Source organism: Pelmatolapia mariae, linkage group LG8, assembly GCF_036321145.2.
Source record: "Pelmatolapia mariae isolate MD_Pm_ZW linkage group LG8, Pm_UMD_F_2, whole genome shotgun sequence".
NCBI lineage: Eukaryota > Metazoa > Chordata > Actinopteri > Cichliformes > Cichlidae > Pelmatolapia > Pelmatolapia mariae.
Window position 1 is genome coordinate 1326177 of NC_086234.1, and position 16397 is coordinate 1342573.

A 16397-nucleotide genomic window follows, 5' to 3' on the forward strand; every position below is an offset into this window, starting at 1 on the left:
GCAAACTTATATTATTAAAAGATTATACTGACTACAATTTTCTATTGACAGCTATACAGATCATCTGTATATCTGTACATCTGTATATTGTCTGTAGTTCATCCGTATATTTGGTCTCTCTGTACATAATCTGTTCATAACTATCCCACCATTTATATTACCCTTATCTGTATATATCAGCATATACATACATTTGCCCGTAGTGCGTCTGTATATTTGCTCTCTACTTAACGTATATAATCTGCTCTTATTGCACTTACTGCTCTTGCACGTTCATGCAAATGATTGGGCTGTGAATGCAACATCACACTTGGGCGAATTTCAAAATAGTGCTCTAAGAGATTGGTATGGCCAGGCAAGGGGTACAACACATCTGTAAACCGCTGTTGCAGTACAGCAACATCTGCTCTCTGTGTGACATGGTAATCACAGTCACCCTCATGGTCAACATCACCGACCCGCTGTGTGACCACAAAGGGTCCTTAAAGCTTGGCGAGTAACTCTGAGCTAGAAGAAGGGAGTAATAGAAGCACTTTATCTCGGGGCAAAAATTGCCTCAGTCTAACCCCTCTGTTGTACTGTGGTCGCAAATTTTGAAGCCAACATGATAACCTTATTTCACCAACGCTTTTTTAGATCCAATAAAAATCAATTCACTCAAAAAGATCCTTTGGAAAAAAGTTGAATTCTTGGAACGAGGTTTAATAAACAGAATCATATGAACAGCAAGTGAGTACATACAGAGAGCAGCAATACAACATATAGCAAAGCAAGGAAAGCAAACCCTGGGGTGTAGAGCCTTAAGTACAGACAGCAGAGCCACACAGAGACAGACAGAAAGAAACCAAGAGCTAGGGGGGCTCCTCTCTTCATAGGAGCCAGTAACTCATCCTCCTACTGCTGGGTAACTTTCCACTTGTCCTCCAGCTAAAAACAGCAGGTGCAGGGTCAGGTACCGGCCAAGGTCCTGGCCAGGTGCCAGTCAGGACTCTGGCTACCCTTTGCTTTGGCTTATCACAATAGGTCACGACAAAAATTGCACATTAATCTAATTATTAAATCTTACAAGCAGTCTGCATCACAGGTGCTCATACAGCAAGTGGCATAATCTTATACGTGTGAATAATACTTGACCTAATTATATCAAATATATAGGTTAAATGCTTAACATGGTGATAATAAATCAACAGGTAGGTTTATAGTGTATGTGTGTATACATGATTATAATGATACTTAAGGTGATTATATGGTGATGTGTTCAGTATCTCTGTTACAATGTTACTGTTGTTTTAAGAGACATGTTTTGGTTGTGCTGCATAAAAAAAATGTTGAGTGTGTATTGTTGGGGGGGAGCTGGAGAGGGAGTTGCTCGGGAGGACTCTTCCCCGGCAACTGCCCTGTTACTGTACCACCTTAATAAACCATGGTGAGGCAAAACATCTTGTGCTTATGAGTCTACATGAAAGGGTATATAGGTATACATGTCATTCAAAAATCCACCACATAAACCCTGTGGTACCTAGAGGTACCACAGCACAGGCACTGCTGACATTCCTGGGCCTGAAGCAAATTCTTTCGTGATAATCCCTCCCAAAGTGTGCAGCTTTGCTCCCAGGTCGAGGATGTACTGAATCTCGTTTAACCTTGGAAGGCTTGAACGTTCCTCTCAGTTTTCTTCAGTCAGGTCCAACACCCACCATGGATCCTACCAAACAGCAATTCAAATGAGGGAAAACCCAGTGGAGGCCTCAGGCACCTCCCACACTGCAAACAACAGAGGGTCTAACCAGAGAGCCTAAGTGGGTTCGTCCTTGTAAATGGACTTACGAATAATAGATTTTAAAGTCTTATTCAGCCGCTCCACCTGTCACTCCATCAGTCTGAGGGTGGTAGACACTGGTGCAAAGAGATTTAATGCCCAATAATTTGTACAATTCTTTAAGTGTGTGAGACATTGTCGCGAAATCGATCAAATGCAGAGCAGTGAAACAAACCATGAAGGCCCCAGAAAAGTGCAATCAAACGGTGAGTTTATTAACACACAGGAGAAGAGATATCAGCATATATCTTCCTGATAAAAGTACACTGGATGAGGATTTTATAGCATCAGGGTTACACCCCCTCATGCGTCAATTACAAATTAAAAATACATTGATTACAGTCAATGGTACATCTTGTACATCTTTAATGGCTATAAACAGACATAAAACTTCTTTTTCATAAAACCTTCCATTTAAGGCAATAAACTTCAAGCCCTCAGGGTCTCTTGGGGGCTGGTTGTTGTCTCTGGTCATCTGTTACCAAGTAAACTAAAATGCAGCAGGTTACAACAAGAAGCTGAATACATTTGGGCCTCTGCTCAGGCCTGTTCCCAGATTATATGTATTATATGTGTATGTGTTTTGTAAGCGTGTATGCAGTTATCCTTCTATGTTCTCGTCTTCCCTCAGCATGTATCACCTGGACAGTCGCGCCAGTGAAGCTTAAGACCTTCAATGAACGGAACAACAGCTCTAAATAAGCACAAAATATGCAATGTGTATAGAATGATCATAACTACACCTGTAAGAAATATTATTAATAGAATAATGCTGTAAAATATGTTATTAATGCAATTATAATAATGCAGGTTATATGGCAGCAATAAAATAATTTCTGAATCTCCACATTCCCTCTTTTGACATTCCTACAAGGAATGTCACCACACCTTGTGTTGTATCACTCCCTGTCCCACATGGCTTCTAAGTTCATCATGTAAATTGAATCCACTCGTCCGGGGGCCGCAGCCCTTGCCATTATCTTTACCAACAATCCTCTGACACAAGGAATGACACAACAACCACAGATGACCAGTATTCCTAAAAGTATGGCCAGAGAAAGCATTACCGACATGGCCAACCCTTTCCATCATCCAAACACGGATGCCACCCAGGACTCCAGCGGGTTTTCGATACCTGAGTGCTCATGCATGGTTTTAGACAAAGTTTTCAGGCCCTCCAGAGCTCGGGTTACTGAGCCATCTGGAGCAGTATTATTGGGGATAAAGGTGCAGCACATGTCTCCGAACATAGCACAAACACCTCCTTTTTCCGCCAACAACATGTCCAGGGCCATTCGATTTTGTACTCCCATCAGCAAACTCGGCCCCAATTGTTCTGCAAACCCCACCATGGCGTCCCTGGTAAGGTTAGAGAGTCTCAGCAAATTGTAATGAACATAATTAATGCGATCAACATTCTTATTAGGGGTTACCCAAATGAATATACTTTCAAATCCTGATGCTACTGGGTCCGTTAATTTGTACTCATTTGGAACTCCCCTGGGCACTCCTATGGAGTCTATCCAAGTCGGTGAGTTCAAACGAGGATCATATGCATGGGTACCCTGGGTCCCTCTTTTTGCCAAAATGTGTCTCTTACGTCTGGCTGCTAAGATAAGCGTGTTGTGTTGCGGAATGGTCTTTACCTGGTTTCCAATAAGTATGAGTGGAGCTCCCAGACGCACCATCGCACACGTCCCTACGCTTCCCAGAGGAACACGAACCAAAAGAGTGCTTTCCCCACAATAATAATACAACCCACTTCTTGCCCATGTTCCAATTACCGTGCTTGGGTCACTTACATTATTGGTGGTTCTTCCCATCAGGGTAACAGAACACCAGCTTGGGTCAATTTCTCCCACCTTGTACTTTACGTTATCCGTAGAGAACTTGAAACATGTATAGTTATCTTGTTTTGGCATAAATGGTCCCACTGTTGTCTGCTTTGAAATGGCAGGGAAAAGTCTGGACAACAGAGTACAGTTGCCAGTACTCACTGCACCTTTAGTTAGCTGCAGCATACAATCGTAGCCCCACTCATCCTCTGGATACAGTGGTGCGGGCTCCGTAAACAAACGGGGTCTAGCTGAAGCACAGGCAACACAGTCAGATACACGTTGTTCTTTAGCATTTTGAGCCACCCAATCAAGCCATAGATTACTATCCCTGAAACCAGTGGCACGCTCAATTAAATCCTGAGGGTTCAATCTAGTATAATCTATTGTCAGAACTGGTCTCTCTTTTGGTTCCTGCTCCTTTTGAGCTACAGTTTCCGAGGTTACTGTTTGATCAGTCAGAGTGGTGATTGAGTTTTTTAAGAGCGGCTGAGGCTTTGGGTCAACTAAGTTTACTCTAATTACCCCAAATGGATCGGTTCCTGACACGTCCACCCCGACTACCAGATAGAACACACCTCCCGGGCTTTCAAATTTGGGCAGGGAGCTCCACGGACCTAGAGAAAGGGTGATAGGGTTCTGGGAAACAGAAAAATCCCTCTGTATTGCTATTCCCTTCAATCCTTCAGGCACCTGTGGCTGCCACCCTACTCCTGTCCAGCTTACCACATTTCCCCAGCCAGGAGTACACCACTGTCCTGCGGTATATGACCTCAGTACAGGGCGAATCCCTCGAGTTGCAAGAGGGTTCCCTCCCCGGGTACAAATATCACGGTGGCCAATAATTTGTACAATTCTTTAAGTGTGTGAGACATGAACGATGTACCCTGGTCAGTCAGTATCTCTTTCACAATGCCGACTCAGGAGATGACCTGAAACAGTGCCAGGTAGGCAGTGCTTCAGGATATCGCGTTGTGTAATCCACCAGAACTAATACAAAGCGATATCCGCATGAACTCCAGAGAAATGGCCCTCTGAGGTCCATCCCCCACACACTGTCTTGTAGGACTCCAGAAGCAGCTGACAGGTACCAGCAGGAAAGGTGGAGGGTGGTTCTGGCAGGTGTCAAGGCAAAAACGTGGATAGAGGAGGTGTAGTTCAGAGAGGCTATAGAGCAAGACTTTTGATCAGCATCGAAGGGATTCTGACAAAACTCGCTGCTCTGTGTGTCTCACTTTATAAGGACTTTTTCTTCTGACAGGTGAGAGCAGAGACTGGATACAAAGGGTATGATTCACCTGTCCTACTTCTAGCAGGCTGGGCATTTCTGTGTGTGGCGTTTTCATGTTCTTCTTGTGTGTGGATGGGTTTCTTAAAGGGTCCATGGTTTTTTTGACAGAGTCCAAAGCCATGAATATCAGGTTAATCAGTAATTCTAAACTGAACATAAGTGTAAATGTGAGTCACTTATCCTCTGTGATTTTCCTGTTCCTGTTTTCCATGTCAGCCCTAATGACCCTCTTAGGAAAATGGATGGACCCTACTTTGCATAGCTATCACTGTCCCGTTGACAAACTCTGGACATTGACAGACATAAACACAAGGCAGGAGTTTATAGTACTTTCTACTCCAGATATGTGTCCAGTTATGTCTGCAGTAATGATAAATAATCAAACAAACTAATGAAGTGAACTACATTGCTGTTGCAGCTGGTCATAGAGCCGTAAGCTTATTCTGGGATTCTGAGCACTGTCTTCAATAAAGTATATGACTAGAGCCTATCCCAGCTGACATAATGCAAGAGACAGGGTGCACCCTGGATAGGATAGCAGTCCATCACGGAATCTGATCCCATCTTTAAAAATAGGAATGGCTGCTTCAGCCTGACAGTCCACAGGTACTGTCTCCAACCTACACACAAGACTGAAGAGTCATCCAACATGTATAGCCTGGGCAAACATAGTTTGTTTAGCACTTTATGATAGAGTTTCTTAACTACCTCAGAGACCTCTGCTAGGATGTGAGTTATGCTTCTCCACAAAAGTTTGATTCCACTTTCAGTATAATGTTGCAGTTTTCCAGAATTTCTAAGCATAGCAAAAAGTCCATCTCATGGCCTCTCCAATGTCCATCAAGTCCCCAATTATTGCTTCACCAACCACTGAAACTACACACCTCCTAACCCCCCTAGTAACAATCTATCTACCAGACCCCATCACTTCAGACCTTTGCAGGCGGTGTCAGCAGTAAGAGAGAAGGGATGATGATACTGGAACACGTCCATCCCCAAGTTTTCTAAAATGGTTGTTTTGGGTTGTTTTTGGCCCTGTCCTTCTCCATGATGCAGCTGAAATAAGGTTCAGAGATGGGATTTGAAGACTCTGCAGACAAAGGCCTCAACCAATATGTTCTCACTACAGCCCCATAAAGTTGTTGTCAGAGCACTAGATCCAACTCCACAATAGAAGCTCAGAAAATATTCAGATGTGGGTGGGTAATCTGTCAAGCTGTGTGGGCAGCGCAAGCCTGCTGTAATAATTCCTTTCAGCTTACTCTATTTTCACACACGGTTGCTGTACAAACCTTCAGCTGCAGCTTTACCAACAAAAAACACGACAGACAAAAGCAAAGCTTTTTATGCCGGTGACGTGTGATTTTAGATGCCTTACAGTTCAGTCCATCTCCCCTGTAGCAGCACTGCAGGCCATGCCCACCACATCCACATTTATCTCAGTTGGGTGGGCTGTCAGCAGTTTTTGCATTGCGGCCTCTGTATGAGTTAACCTATGTGGGGCAAGGAAGATAATGCTGTGGGCACCCCTAAAACGGGTTGGCCCACTGTTGATTTAGTATTTGTAGTTTTATAGTATTATCAGTTTTTAAGCATTTTTCTTGCCTTTCCTCTCCCTCTCTGCAGACTCTGTCAGGCTGCTGAAGGGTTCCAGTCTGTGTTCAGGCAGACTGCAGGTGAAGTCTAACCAGAGATGGTCCTCAGTGTGTGAAGATGACTTTGACCTGCAGGATGCAGAGGTGGTCTGTAGCGAGCTTGGCTGTGGGCCTCCTTCGCTCCTCCAGGGGGCGCTCTATGGAGAAGTGGAGGCTCCAGTGTGGAGCAGAGAGTTCCAGTGTGGAGGCCATGAGTCTGCTCTCCTGGACTGTAGAAGCTCAGGCTCAGTGAGAAGCAGCTGCTCACCTGGCAAAGCTGCTGGACTCACCTGCTCAGGTAGAAGAGGAGCTGCAGCTTTGGTTCAAACTCACTTTATTCTGTGACTGATGACTCTCTGCTTTCTGTCAGAGCCTGTCAGGTTGGTGGGAGGAGCCAGTCGCTGTGCAGGTACACTGGAGGTGAAACAGGGACTGTGGGGATCTGTGGAGGCCTCAGGCTGGACCCTGATGGATGCAGCTGTAGCCTGCAGAGAGCTGGACTGTGGCTCTGCTGTTTTAACAGGAAGCAGAAATGCATCCTGGGATGGACCAACGTGGAAGATCAAACCAGGCTGTGTTAAATCTGGATCTACACTGAGGGAGTGTGCCACATCATCCCAGTCACCCACCGTCCTGGAGCTCATCTGCTCAGGTAAGAGAGTTGCTGTGAGCCAACGGAGTTTAAAATTGAACCAGTCGAGTAAAGTTCAGCCAATCGTCTCTCTGTTTACAGACCTGCTGGTTCAGCCAATCATCTCAGCGTCCTTCTCGTCCAATGACAGGGACTCCCAGGTCCAGCAGCAGGAGTCTTCTTGGGTGTTAAAAGGCTCCAGCTTCACCATCAGCTGCTCCATCCAGCCTCAGTACCCAGGAGGCTCTTTCCAGCTCACCTTCACCTCCTCCAACACCACCAACAACTACACCCAGCAAGCTGTCAATCACTCTGCCCACTTCCTGTTCCCTGCTGCAGAGCCCGCCCACCAAGGAACCTACAGCTGTGTTTATCACGTCTTCGTGTTTTCTCGTAACTTCTCCTCTGAGAGCCGTCAGCTGTCTCTCACTGTCTCAGGTGAGCAGAAGCAGAGTGGAGCTCAGGTGTGAAACAGCAGCAGGTCCCACCTGACGTAGACTCAGATGGAGTCAGAGATGTAGGCGGGGCCTACCTGATGTTTGTGTTTGATGCCAGCTGTTGTTCTCCTAACATCTAATGTGACGGCTGAATGTGTCTCATCAGATCCAACAGTGTTTGTCATCAGACTGCTGCTCCTGCTGCTGAGCCTGCTGCTCTTCATCTCTGCCGTCTGTTTCAGCCATAAGGTACCGTGCACACGTCTGCTGATCAGAGGACGCTCTGGAACCAAGCTCTCGGCCCGTTTGAAGACTCGCTGACTCACACCTGTGTGCTGCTGTGTCTCTGCAGGTCACCGGGAGGCAGGAGCCCCGCCCACAGGAGGACCCGGAGCTGGATGGTTAAAGCTGGCAGTGTCCAGAAAAGCAGGCAGCTCAGCAGCGCCTCCACATGGTGAAGGAAGTGTTTGCATCCTTCACCACAGTGTGAACATGAAGTACAACCACAGTAAACTGTATATCACATCATCAGGTCATGTGTTACTCCTGTATTAAAGTGTGAGCATTAATACTTGTTTATATTTACTGCTTCCAGCTTCTTCCAGTCCTGTTTGTATTCTTGCTGTACCATACCATCTTTATTTATAAAGCACTTTAACATAAAACCAGGGTTCACAAAGTGCTGTACATATGCAAATAGCATAAGCAAAGTAAAAATAAGATAAAATAAAACAAACAACTAAATAACTAAAATAAAATAAAACATGTTAAAACAAACTGAGTCAACCCCCTTAAACAAAGGCTTCAGCGAATAAATATGTTTTAAGAAGAATTTTAAACTCAGAAAGAGAAGAGGCCTGTCTAACGTGCAAGGGCGATCATTTCACAACTTTGGAGCAGCTACAGCAAAAGTATGATCACCTTTAAATTTATACTTAGTTTTCGGTACCTTAAGGAGCTGCTGATTGGTGGACCTAAGGGAACGGGCAGGTGAATATGGTTGTATTAGCTCCCAGAGGTAGGGGGGACAAGGCCATTAAGAGATTTAAGAACAATTTAGAGAATTTTAAAAACGATCCTAAAATGTACAGGTAGCCAGTGGTGTGAAATTAAAATGGGGTAATGTGCTCAGACTTTTTTGTTCCAGTTAAAAGACGTGCTGCAGCATTTTGCACAACCTGCAGACGCCTAATAGATCTATCACTAACCCCACAATAAAGTGTCTTACAATAATCCAGCCTAGATGGAATAAAGGCATGGATTACTGTCTCAAAAAGCTGTTTTGATAAGATGGGCTTTATTTTGGCTAATTGCCTCAAATGAAAAAAGCGAGATCTTACAACAGCTCTGACCTGGCTTTCAAGTTTAAGATCTGCCTCCATTTTAACTCCCAGATTAGTGATGACTGGTTTAACATACTGTGCCAGTGAACCAAGATCTATAGTAGTGGTCTCAGAAGTGCCACCAAAAACCATCACTTCTGTTTTCTGCTCATTAAAATGTAAAAGGTTCAAAGCCATCCAGGCCCTTATTTCATCAAGACATCTGAGCAGAGGGTCTACTGAGAAGCCATTTATCTTTTTAAGTGGAAAATAAATCTGGGAGTCATCGGCATAACAGTGGAAAGAAATCCCACGTTTCCTGAAAATAGACCCATGTGGTAGGAGATAGAGGGAGAATAGAAGCGGGCCTAAAACTGAACCCTGTGGGACCCCACATTGAAGAGAAGAAGCAGAGGATACAAACTCACCGAGTTTCACAGAGAAAGTTCGCTCTGCCAAACAGGATCTGAACCACTGCAGTGTGGTACTCCTAACACCCACCAACTGCTCTAAACGGGAAATTAAAATGTTATGATCCACTATATCAAAGGCAGCAGTTAAATCTAAAAGCACGATAATAACAGTCATCTGAGTCAGTTGCTAAAAACACATCATTAAAATCTCTTAAATGGGCAGATTCGGGACTATGTAGAGCTTTAAAACCAGACTGGAAAACTTCTAAAATACCGTGTTCTTCTAAAAAGGACATTAATTGCTTGTAAACCACCTTTTCAAGAACTTTTGAGATAAAAGGCAGTTTGGAAATAGGTCTGTAATTTGCAATAATATCAGGATCAAGAGCAGGTTTCTTGAGTAGAGGCTGAATCACTGCATGTTTAGGATTCACAGGTACAACACCAGAGGACAGACTACTATTTACAATGGATTGTACAACTGATGCTATAGTGAGAAAAACCTCTTTGAAAAATCGAGGAGGGGGAGCATCATAAGGGGAACCTGAGGGCTTCAGGTGAGAAACCAACTCCTGCAGGCAGAGCAAAGAAACTGGCTCACACCTGTCAAAGACAGCAGAGCTGCGCTTTCACAGATAGCACTTTATCAATAAAGAAGTGTAGGAAGTTTTTGCAAATTTCCTGAGAGGACTCGACACCAACCGTCTGTGGAACATGAAGGATAATGTCAATAGTCTTAAATAAGACATGAGGCTTACGACAATTTGCCTAAATAATAGCAGCAAAATGTTTACTCTTAGCATCTTTTACAGTCTTCTGGTAGGAATTGTAGTAATTTTGTAATATTTGGTATGACACCTGCAGTTGATCCTTCTTCCATTTACGTTCAGCTCTCCTACACTTTCTTCTGGCAGCACGGGAGTCTTCATTCAGCCAGGGTTCAGATTTGGCTTTAACTTGCCTAAGCTTAAAGGGGGCCACGGAGTCTAAAACAGTTTGGCAGACAGAGTAAAGCCATGTGCTCAACTCTTCTATATTATTACATATGGAATCAGGAAGGCTGCAGTTCTGATTAAAACCAATAGAGAACTGACCAGCAGAGGAAGGGTTAAAAATGCGACAGCACAGAGCAACAACAGGAGGAAGATTAACTTTGGTACAAGGAAGGGAAACCTCAAACAAGACAGGCTTATGATCCAACCATACAATATCTCAAAGCTCTAAGTTAGAGACAGGTAAACTGTGAGTAAAAACAAGATCCAACGTGTGCCCATATTTTTGTGTAGGCACAGACACGGATTGCACAAGATCAAAAGAATAAATCAGATTTAAAAAGTCCTTTGCCATTGGCTTGTCAGGGCAGCACACGTGAATATTGAAGTCCCCAATAATAAGGACATGATCATATTTTGGCATAATTTCAGCCAACAGATCAGAAAAGTCATTTAAGAAATCCTTATTGTATTTGGGGGGTCTGTAAACCACAGCACAGAGCACTGCGCCCTAGCTCAAACACATTCAGTTCAAAGCTACTCGGTGATGTTGATAAGGGCAGTGGTTTACATTTATACTGCTTCTTAAAAATAACCGCTAGTCCTCCTCCTCTGCCTGATATTCGAGGAGAGTTTAAAAAGCAGCAGTCATCAGGTAAGAGATCTGAGAAAACGCTGGACTCACCGGCCCTCAACCATGTCTCAGTTTTACAGAGGAAATCCAGTCCTTGGGTCATAAATGAATTCTTTCAAATGAAAGTTTTATTACTCAGCGATCTAGTGTTCACCAATCCAAACCTGGTGGAGGTCAGCGTGCTCGTGGCTGACTGCGAGACCCGACACAGCGGCCGCTGTAAAATCAATGTGTGACTATTTTCATAATTAATTAACTGATTGATCAGATTGTGAAAGTTCTCCAAACAGTGAAAGATGCTTGTTTGAATTAATATTTTAGGTGTCCAAAAGTTAATTCTGTTCATCTGGACGTGGCGTTTTCAGTGCAAGAAACGTTTGGGGAAACCTGCAGTCAGCTGAGACTGAGGAAGTCACCTGGATGAGTGACGAAACGTTTCTCACACAAAACGCTACGTCCAGATGAACAGAATCAACCTTTGGAGATTTACTTACCTGGATGACTGAGCATGCATCAAGGCGAAATATGTTAGGTGGTTTATTTTCTGAAGTTGACGTTTTATGTGTGAATCCTGTCCTACCAGATGGGATAAGATCTTGGACCTTCATTACGGATCGGTGGAGAACGCTTATAAATCCCTCCCGCTTCCTCCTCTGGCATCTTCTGCCCATCTATAGGACTTAAAACAAGAGAAGGACTAAGGATGTTGACATATGGTCAGAAGAATCTTTGCTTATTTTGCAGGAATGTTTTAATTGTACAGATTACAAAGTTTTTACAAAGGTGGATGTTACTGTAGCTTATATGCAGTTTTTTTTAAAGATGTGATTGTACCCTGTAAGCATGTTAACATTTACCCTAAAAATAAGCCACTGGTCACCAAAAGTGTTAAATCATGTTTAAGGAAAAGAGACAGGCTTTTAAAGAGGGAGCTGTTACTGACTTTCACGAAGCCACCCAAGACCTGAAAACTGAAATCCTGAAAGCAAAACTGAGTTACAAAATCCTTCTTGAAAGCAAATTTGCTGCAGAAAATCGTGGTTCTTCCTGCACATGTATGAAAACCACAGCATGGCTTCAAAATCCCCAGAGCAGCAGTCAGATCAACTTAGATGGTTTTAACTCACACAGATTTTGCGAACGCCTTGAATTTGTTTTATTCTCGTTTTAGTTCTTCTGATTTTAGCGAGGATGTTTTGGACCTGAAACAGAAACTGAAACATACTCAGCACATGTGTCAGAGCAGATATGGAAACAGGGCCGTCATTAAATATGCAGATGACTCTGTTATTGTCAGCTTACTGAAAGAGGGTGAAACTAGCCACGGTCCAGTCATTGATGACTTTGTTTAGTGGTGTCAACTCAGTTATCAATGCTCAATTATGGTTCCCATCCTCTGTGAGGTGAATTTCAGCTTCTTTCCCCTGGATGGAGGTTTCTAGTCCCAAGTTGCAGGACGAAGCGTTATAAAAACAGCTTTGTCCTGCTGCCGTCACTGAACTCAGTAAGAACTGTTTTATTTGATCTCGTCTAATTACCAAACTAAATAGAATAGGTAAACTAAACTAGGTGTGTGTTTTGTCAGGGGATGGCAAATACTGTCATTTTTCTGTAAAGCAAATTTACCTACAAGAATAAATAAAGTAACCCTGAACCATGAATGCTCTGCACCTTATCTCCAATATATATTATACAATATATCTACACTTTATTTTACTTCATCTATATTTCAAACTACATACTTTGTGTGGAATCTATTATTGGAATCAGTACTTGTGGTTAGAGTTGGATGAACTCTGTCTGAACACACGCACCTGTTCATAAATATGTCACAACAGTCATTTTCCTTTGGCTATAAAAATATCACACTGCCCATGATAGCAATGACCACCAACCATAAATGTGGCAGGACAGTAATAACTCCTGCTAATAATAATCATAGTAATAACATTATAATTTCCCCTGACCCTGTTGACCGTAACTGTAAAGGATAACTGTCTCGTATTCTTTGTAGGTAATGACTCAGTCTGCAAGCTTGGCATTAAAACTTTACAGGTTCTCTATGAAACTGATGCTTTTAAGGTCACTCAGCAGTCACAGAAATGATCTGATTCAAGGAAATGAAAAATTATGAGTAATATACCTGACTACCATGATTTTCAGTTAATCTCTCATATTTACTCTTATTGGTATCTTACCTTATATGATTCATTTAATAGATATATAGAATCTCATTCTAAATCTGTTAATCCTCTCGTTTGTCATGGTACTGCTGCGACAGGCAGGATGAAGGATCCAAATGCAGAACTCGTGAAAAACAAAGGAGTGAACTCAGGGAGGTACCTTTAATGCTGTGTCAGCAAACTCGAATAATACAAACAGAGGAAAAGAAAACAAAACTAAGGAACTATGAACGGAGTCTGAAGTAACCTGGATGCCAAGGAGCTCGGAGAAACATTCACAACACACGGGGTAACAACATAACAACTGACAGAGGAAAACACAGCGCTTAAATACACCAGGAATAACAAGGGAATGGGAAACAGGAGAGAGACACAGCTGGGACTAATCTAACCAAACGAGACAGGGAGGAAGCAAAACTGAAAACAAAACCATCAAAGTAAAAGAGAAAATACAGGACAGGCACGGAGACGCTGACAAGGCTGACAGGGAGGACAGAGCAAACATGGAGCTCTTAGAAATCAAGAAGGGAGCAAAGACTGGGTGGCTGTAGCTCAGGTGGCAGAGCAGGTCAGTCACATCAGAAGGTCAGTGGTTTGATTCCTGGCTGCATGCCAAATTTCTTTGGGCAAGATACTAACCCCATGTTTGCCTACTGGTGGCGCCAGTGTCCGGCAGCCTCGTCTCTGTCAGTGTGCCCCAGGGCAGCTGTGGCTACAATGCAGCTGCCATCACCAGTGTGTGAATGACTGAATGTAGTGTAAAGTGCTATGCAAATGCAGGCCATTTACCGTTCACTTTTTCACACCACTACACGTGTGTGTACAGGAAATGTGGTCACTAATCTGCTGCTAGGCAGACTCATCTCAGTGGCAAGTCATAAACCGGATATCTGATGGGTACACAGATAATCACTGAATCAATGTGAAACTGCAGACAGCTACAGGATGCATGTTTGTAGTTTCAACGAGGTTCTTGGACATTTTGTTGGTTACCGTGACAGAAAAGATTAGAAGAGTGGAAGTCACAATTAATTTAATTAATTTAAATCTGATTTTAATTTGACCAATCACCTCCTCTCCTTCTGCTCCTTGTGCTCCTCTGGACACATGCATCACTGCCTCTACTTTTTCCACTGTCTGCTTTAGTTTAGACAACCTGCTGAAAAACAGATTGCTGAGTATCAATGCCCGTGAGCAGGAGGGCGTTTTGCTATCACTTTGATAACGAAATCATAAAACAATGACTAAAGACAAACAGTAAAATACTGGGGCAACCTGAGGAGCTACCACAGCTGTAGTGATCACAGCAGCAGCTGTGGGCTGCAGAAAAGGGCCGAGGCAGGGTTAACCACAGGCCTTACAGCATTACAGAGGTGAAGAGAGCCACATTGTGTTTCTGTAATCTAGTTCATCTTTAAGATGTTAGTGTCCTCATTTCTGAGAAGCTGCTAAGCAGAGGACAGCTCACAAGACCAAAGGACATAGCAGAAGGAACCAGAGATGGCTCACCTGCAGGTTCTGCTCATGTTGCTGTGGAGTTCAGGTAGGACTCAAAACCCTCGTCTCGAAAATGTTGAAATAAATGGAATTATCTTATTTTAAGATGGTCTTCAGAGGGATTAAAGAGACACAGCGCGTAAAGTTAATCTTACTATAAATGTCTGATACTGAGCTGGGATTAGAGTCAAACAGAAAAACTCTATGTCTGTTATTCATGTTCAGGGTTCATGCTTGATGTTGACCAGCTGTCAGGAGGCAGGAGGGAACATGTCTAAACCGTTCTTCACACTAAACTTTGACCATCGTCTGTTAATTCAGGTTATTTAAAGTTTGGTGTCATATCAGCTTCCTCTCAGGATGAATACAGATGAAATAAAACATTAAACTGCTAACATGTCATCATTCAAGCGAGAAACAAACCTCGTCTGCAACAGCTGTCACTAGCAGTGGGTTTGTGCCGTTTATGATCCGTTTCCTCCTTGTCTGATATTCAGGTTCATGAACGCTGAGCTCAGATTTAGCAAACTTTTCCTTTAAAATCCTTTGTTTGCTGTGACACACCCCCACTCTTTCCACACTGTAAGGAGTTTATGGTAAACCTTGAGTTGGCCACACGTTAGCTCATGTAGCCTTAATGTGACATGAAGGTTGCAGATTGAGCTGTTTCGATCATCAGTGTGTGCTTCATGATGATGCTTGTTTGATGTTTTCTCCTCAGGACTCTGGGCTGAAGGAAAGCACGACTCAGCAGGTAAAGACGGAGGTTTGACATCGGAGGCGATGTCACTTTCTCTTTTCCTGATAGTTGTCATTGCTTTCTCTTGATGAGCAAAACCTTGTAGTTATTTAGACATTTGTGTAATTACCTGATTAGCAGCACAGGAAACAGATCATCATTGAGACAGTGTGACCATCTTTCTGTGTTTAAAAACTGCTGCCAGCATTTAAAATCAATGAAATATGACTGTAGGTCAGTGGCAGATAATTTTCTGCCTTTTGTAGAATTATTTAGTGATTATATAATAAATTATCACCAGATAAAGTGAGATTTGGCAGCATTTCTTGGGGAAAACATAGAAGTGCTTTCTTTGTGGACGCACTGTGGTCAGGTGACCTGTGTATTCCCACTCACAGCAGGTATAAAGGTGTGACAAGTGTTGCAAAAAGTACAAAATACAATCAGCTCAAAATCCATATCATACTGGTCCGGACGTTGCTCATGGCAACAGTGATTACTGAGATGCTTGATTAATTCCAGATCCATATTTAGGGCACATTTAAAAACAGAAAGTTTGCCCAAAGTGCTGAACAAAAACAAAACAAGAGATAAAACAAAAGATAAAACAACTCACATAAAACAAAAAAAGAGAATCACACCTGAAATCAAACTGACGCCTGTCCAAACGCTATTGAAAAAAAGATGTGTTTTCAAAAGAGACTTAGAAACAGGAAGTCTGTCTAATATTTAAAGGCAACGTATTTCAAAGTTTGGGATCCACAACTGAAAAAGCTCTCCTCTGAGTTCCAGCCTAGTTTTTGGGACAACCAAAATCGTCTGGTCGGCTGATCTAAGGGAATATCAGGCTGAAGTACAGCACAAAGGTGTGGAGAATAAGACTGTGTAGGCATTTATAAGCCAACATTAGGACTTTGAAATGAATTCTGTGATAAACAGGAAGCCAGTGACTAGAACATTCTGAAACGCC

At 43.0% G+C, this 16397-nt stretch overlaps 1 protein-coding gene across 1 annotated transcript in view; it reads left to right on the forward strand.

The window, feature by feature from the left end:
- LOC135933529 (scavenger receptor cysteine-rich type 1 protein M130-like) overlaps positions 1–16397 on the forward strand; it is a 58045-nt gene that overhangs the window by 30863 nt on the left and 10785 nt on the right. The window contains exons 9-10 of the mRNA XM_065471611.1: positions 6572–6877; positions 6950–7231. Coding sequence (XP_065327683.1) covers positions 6572–6877; positions 6950–7231 — 588 coding nt within the window. The remainder of the gene's footprint in view (positions 1–6571; positions 6878–6949; positions 7232–16397) is intronic.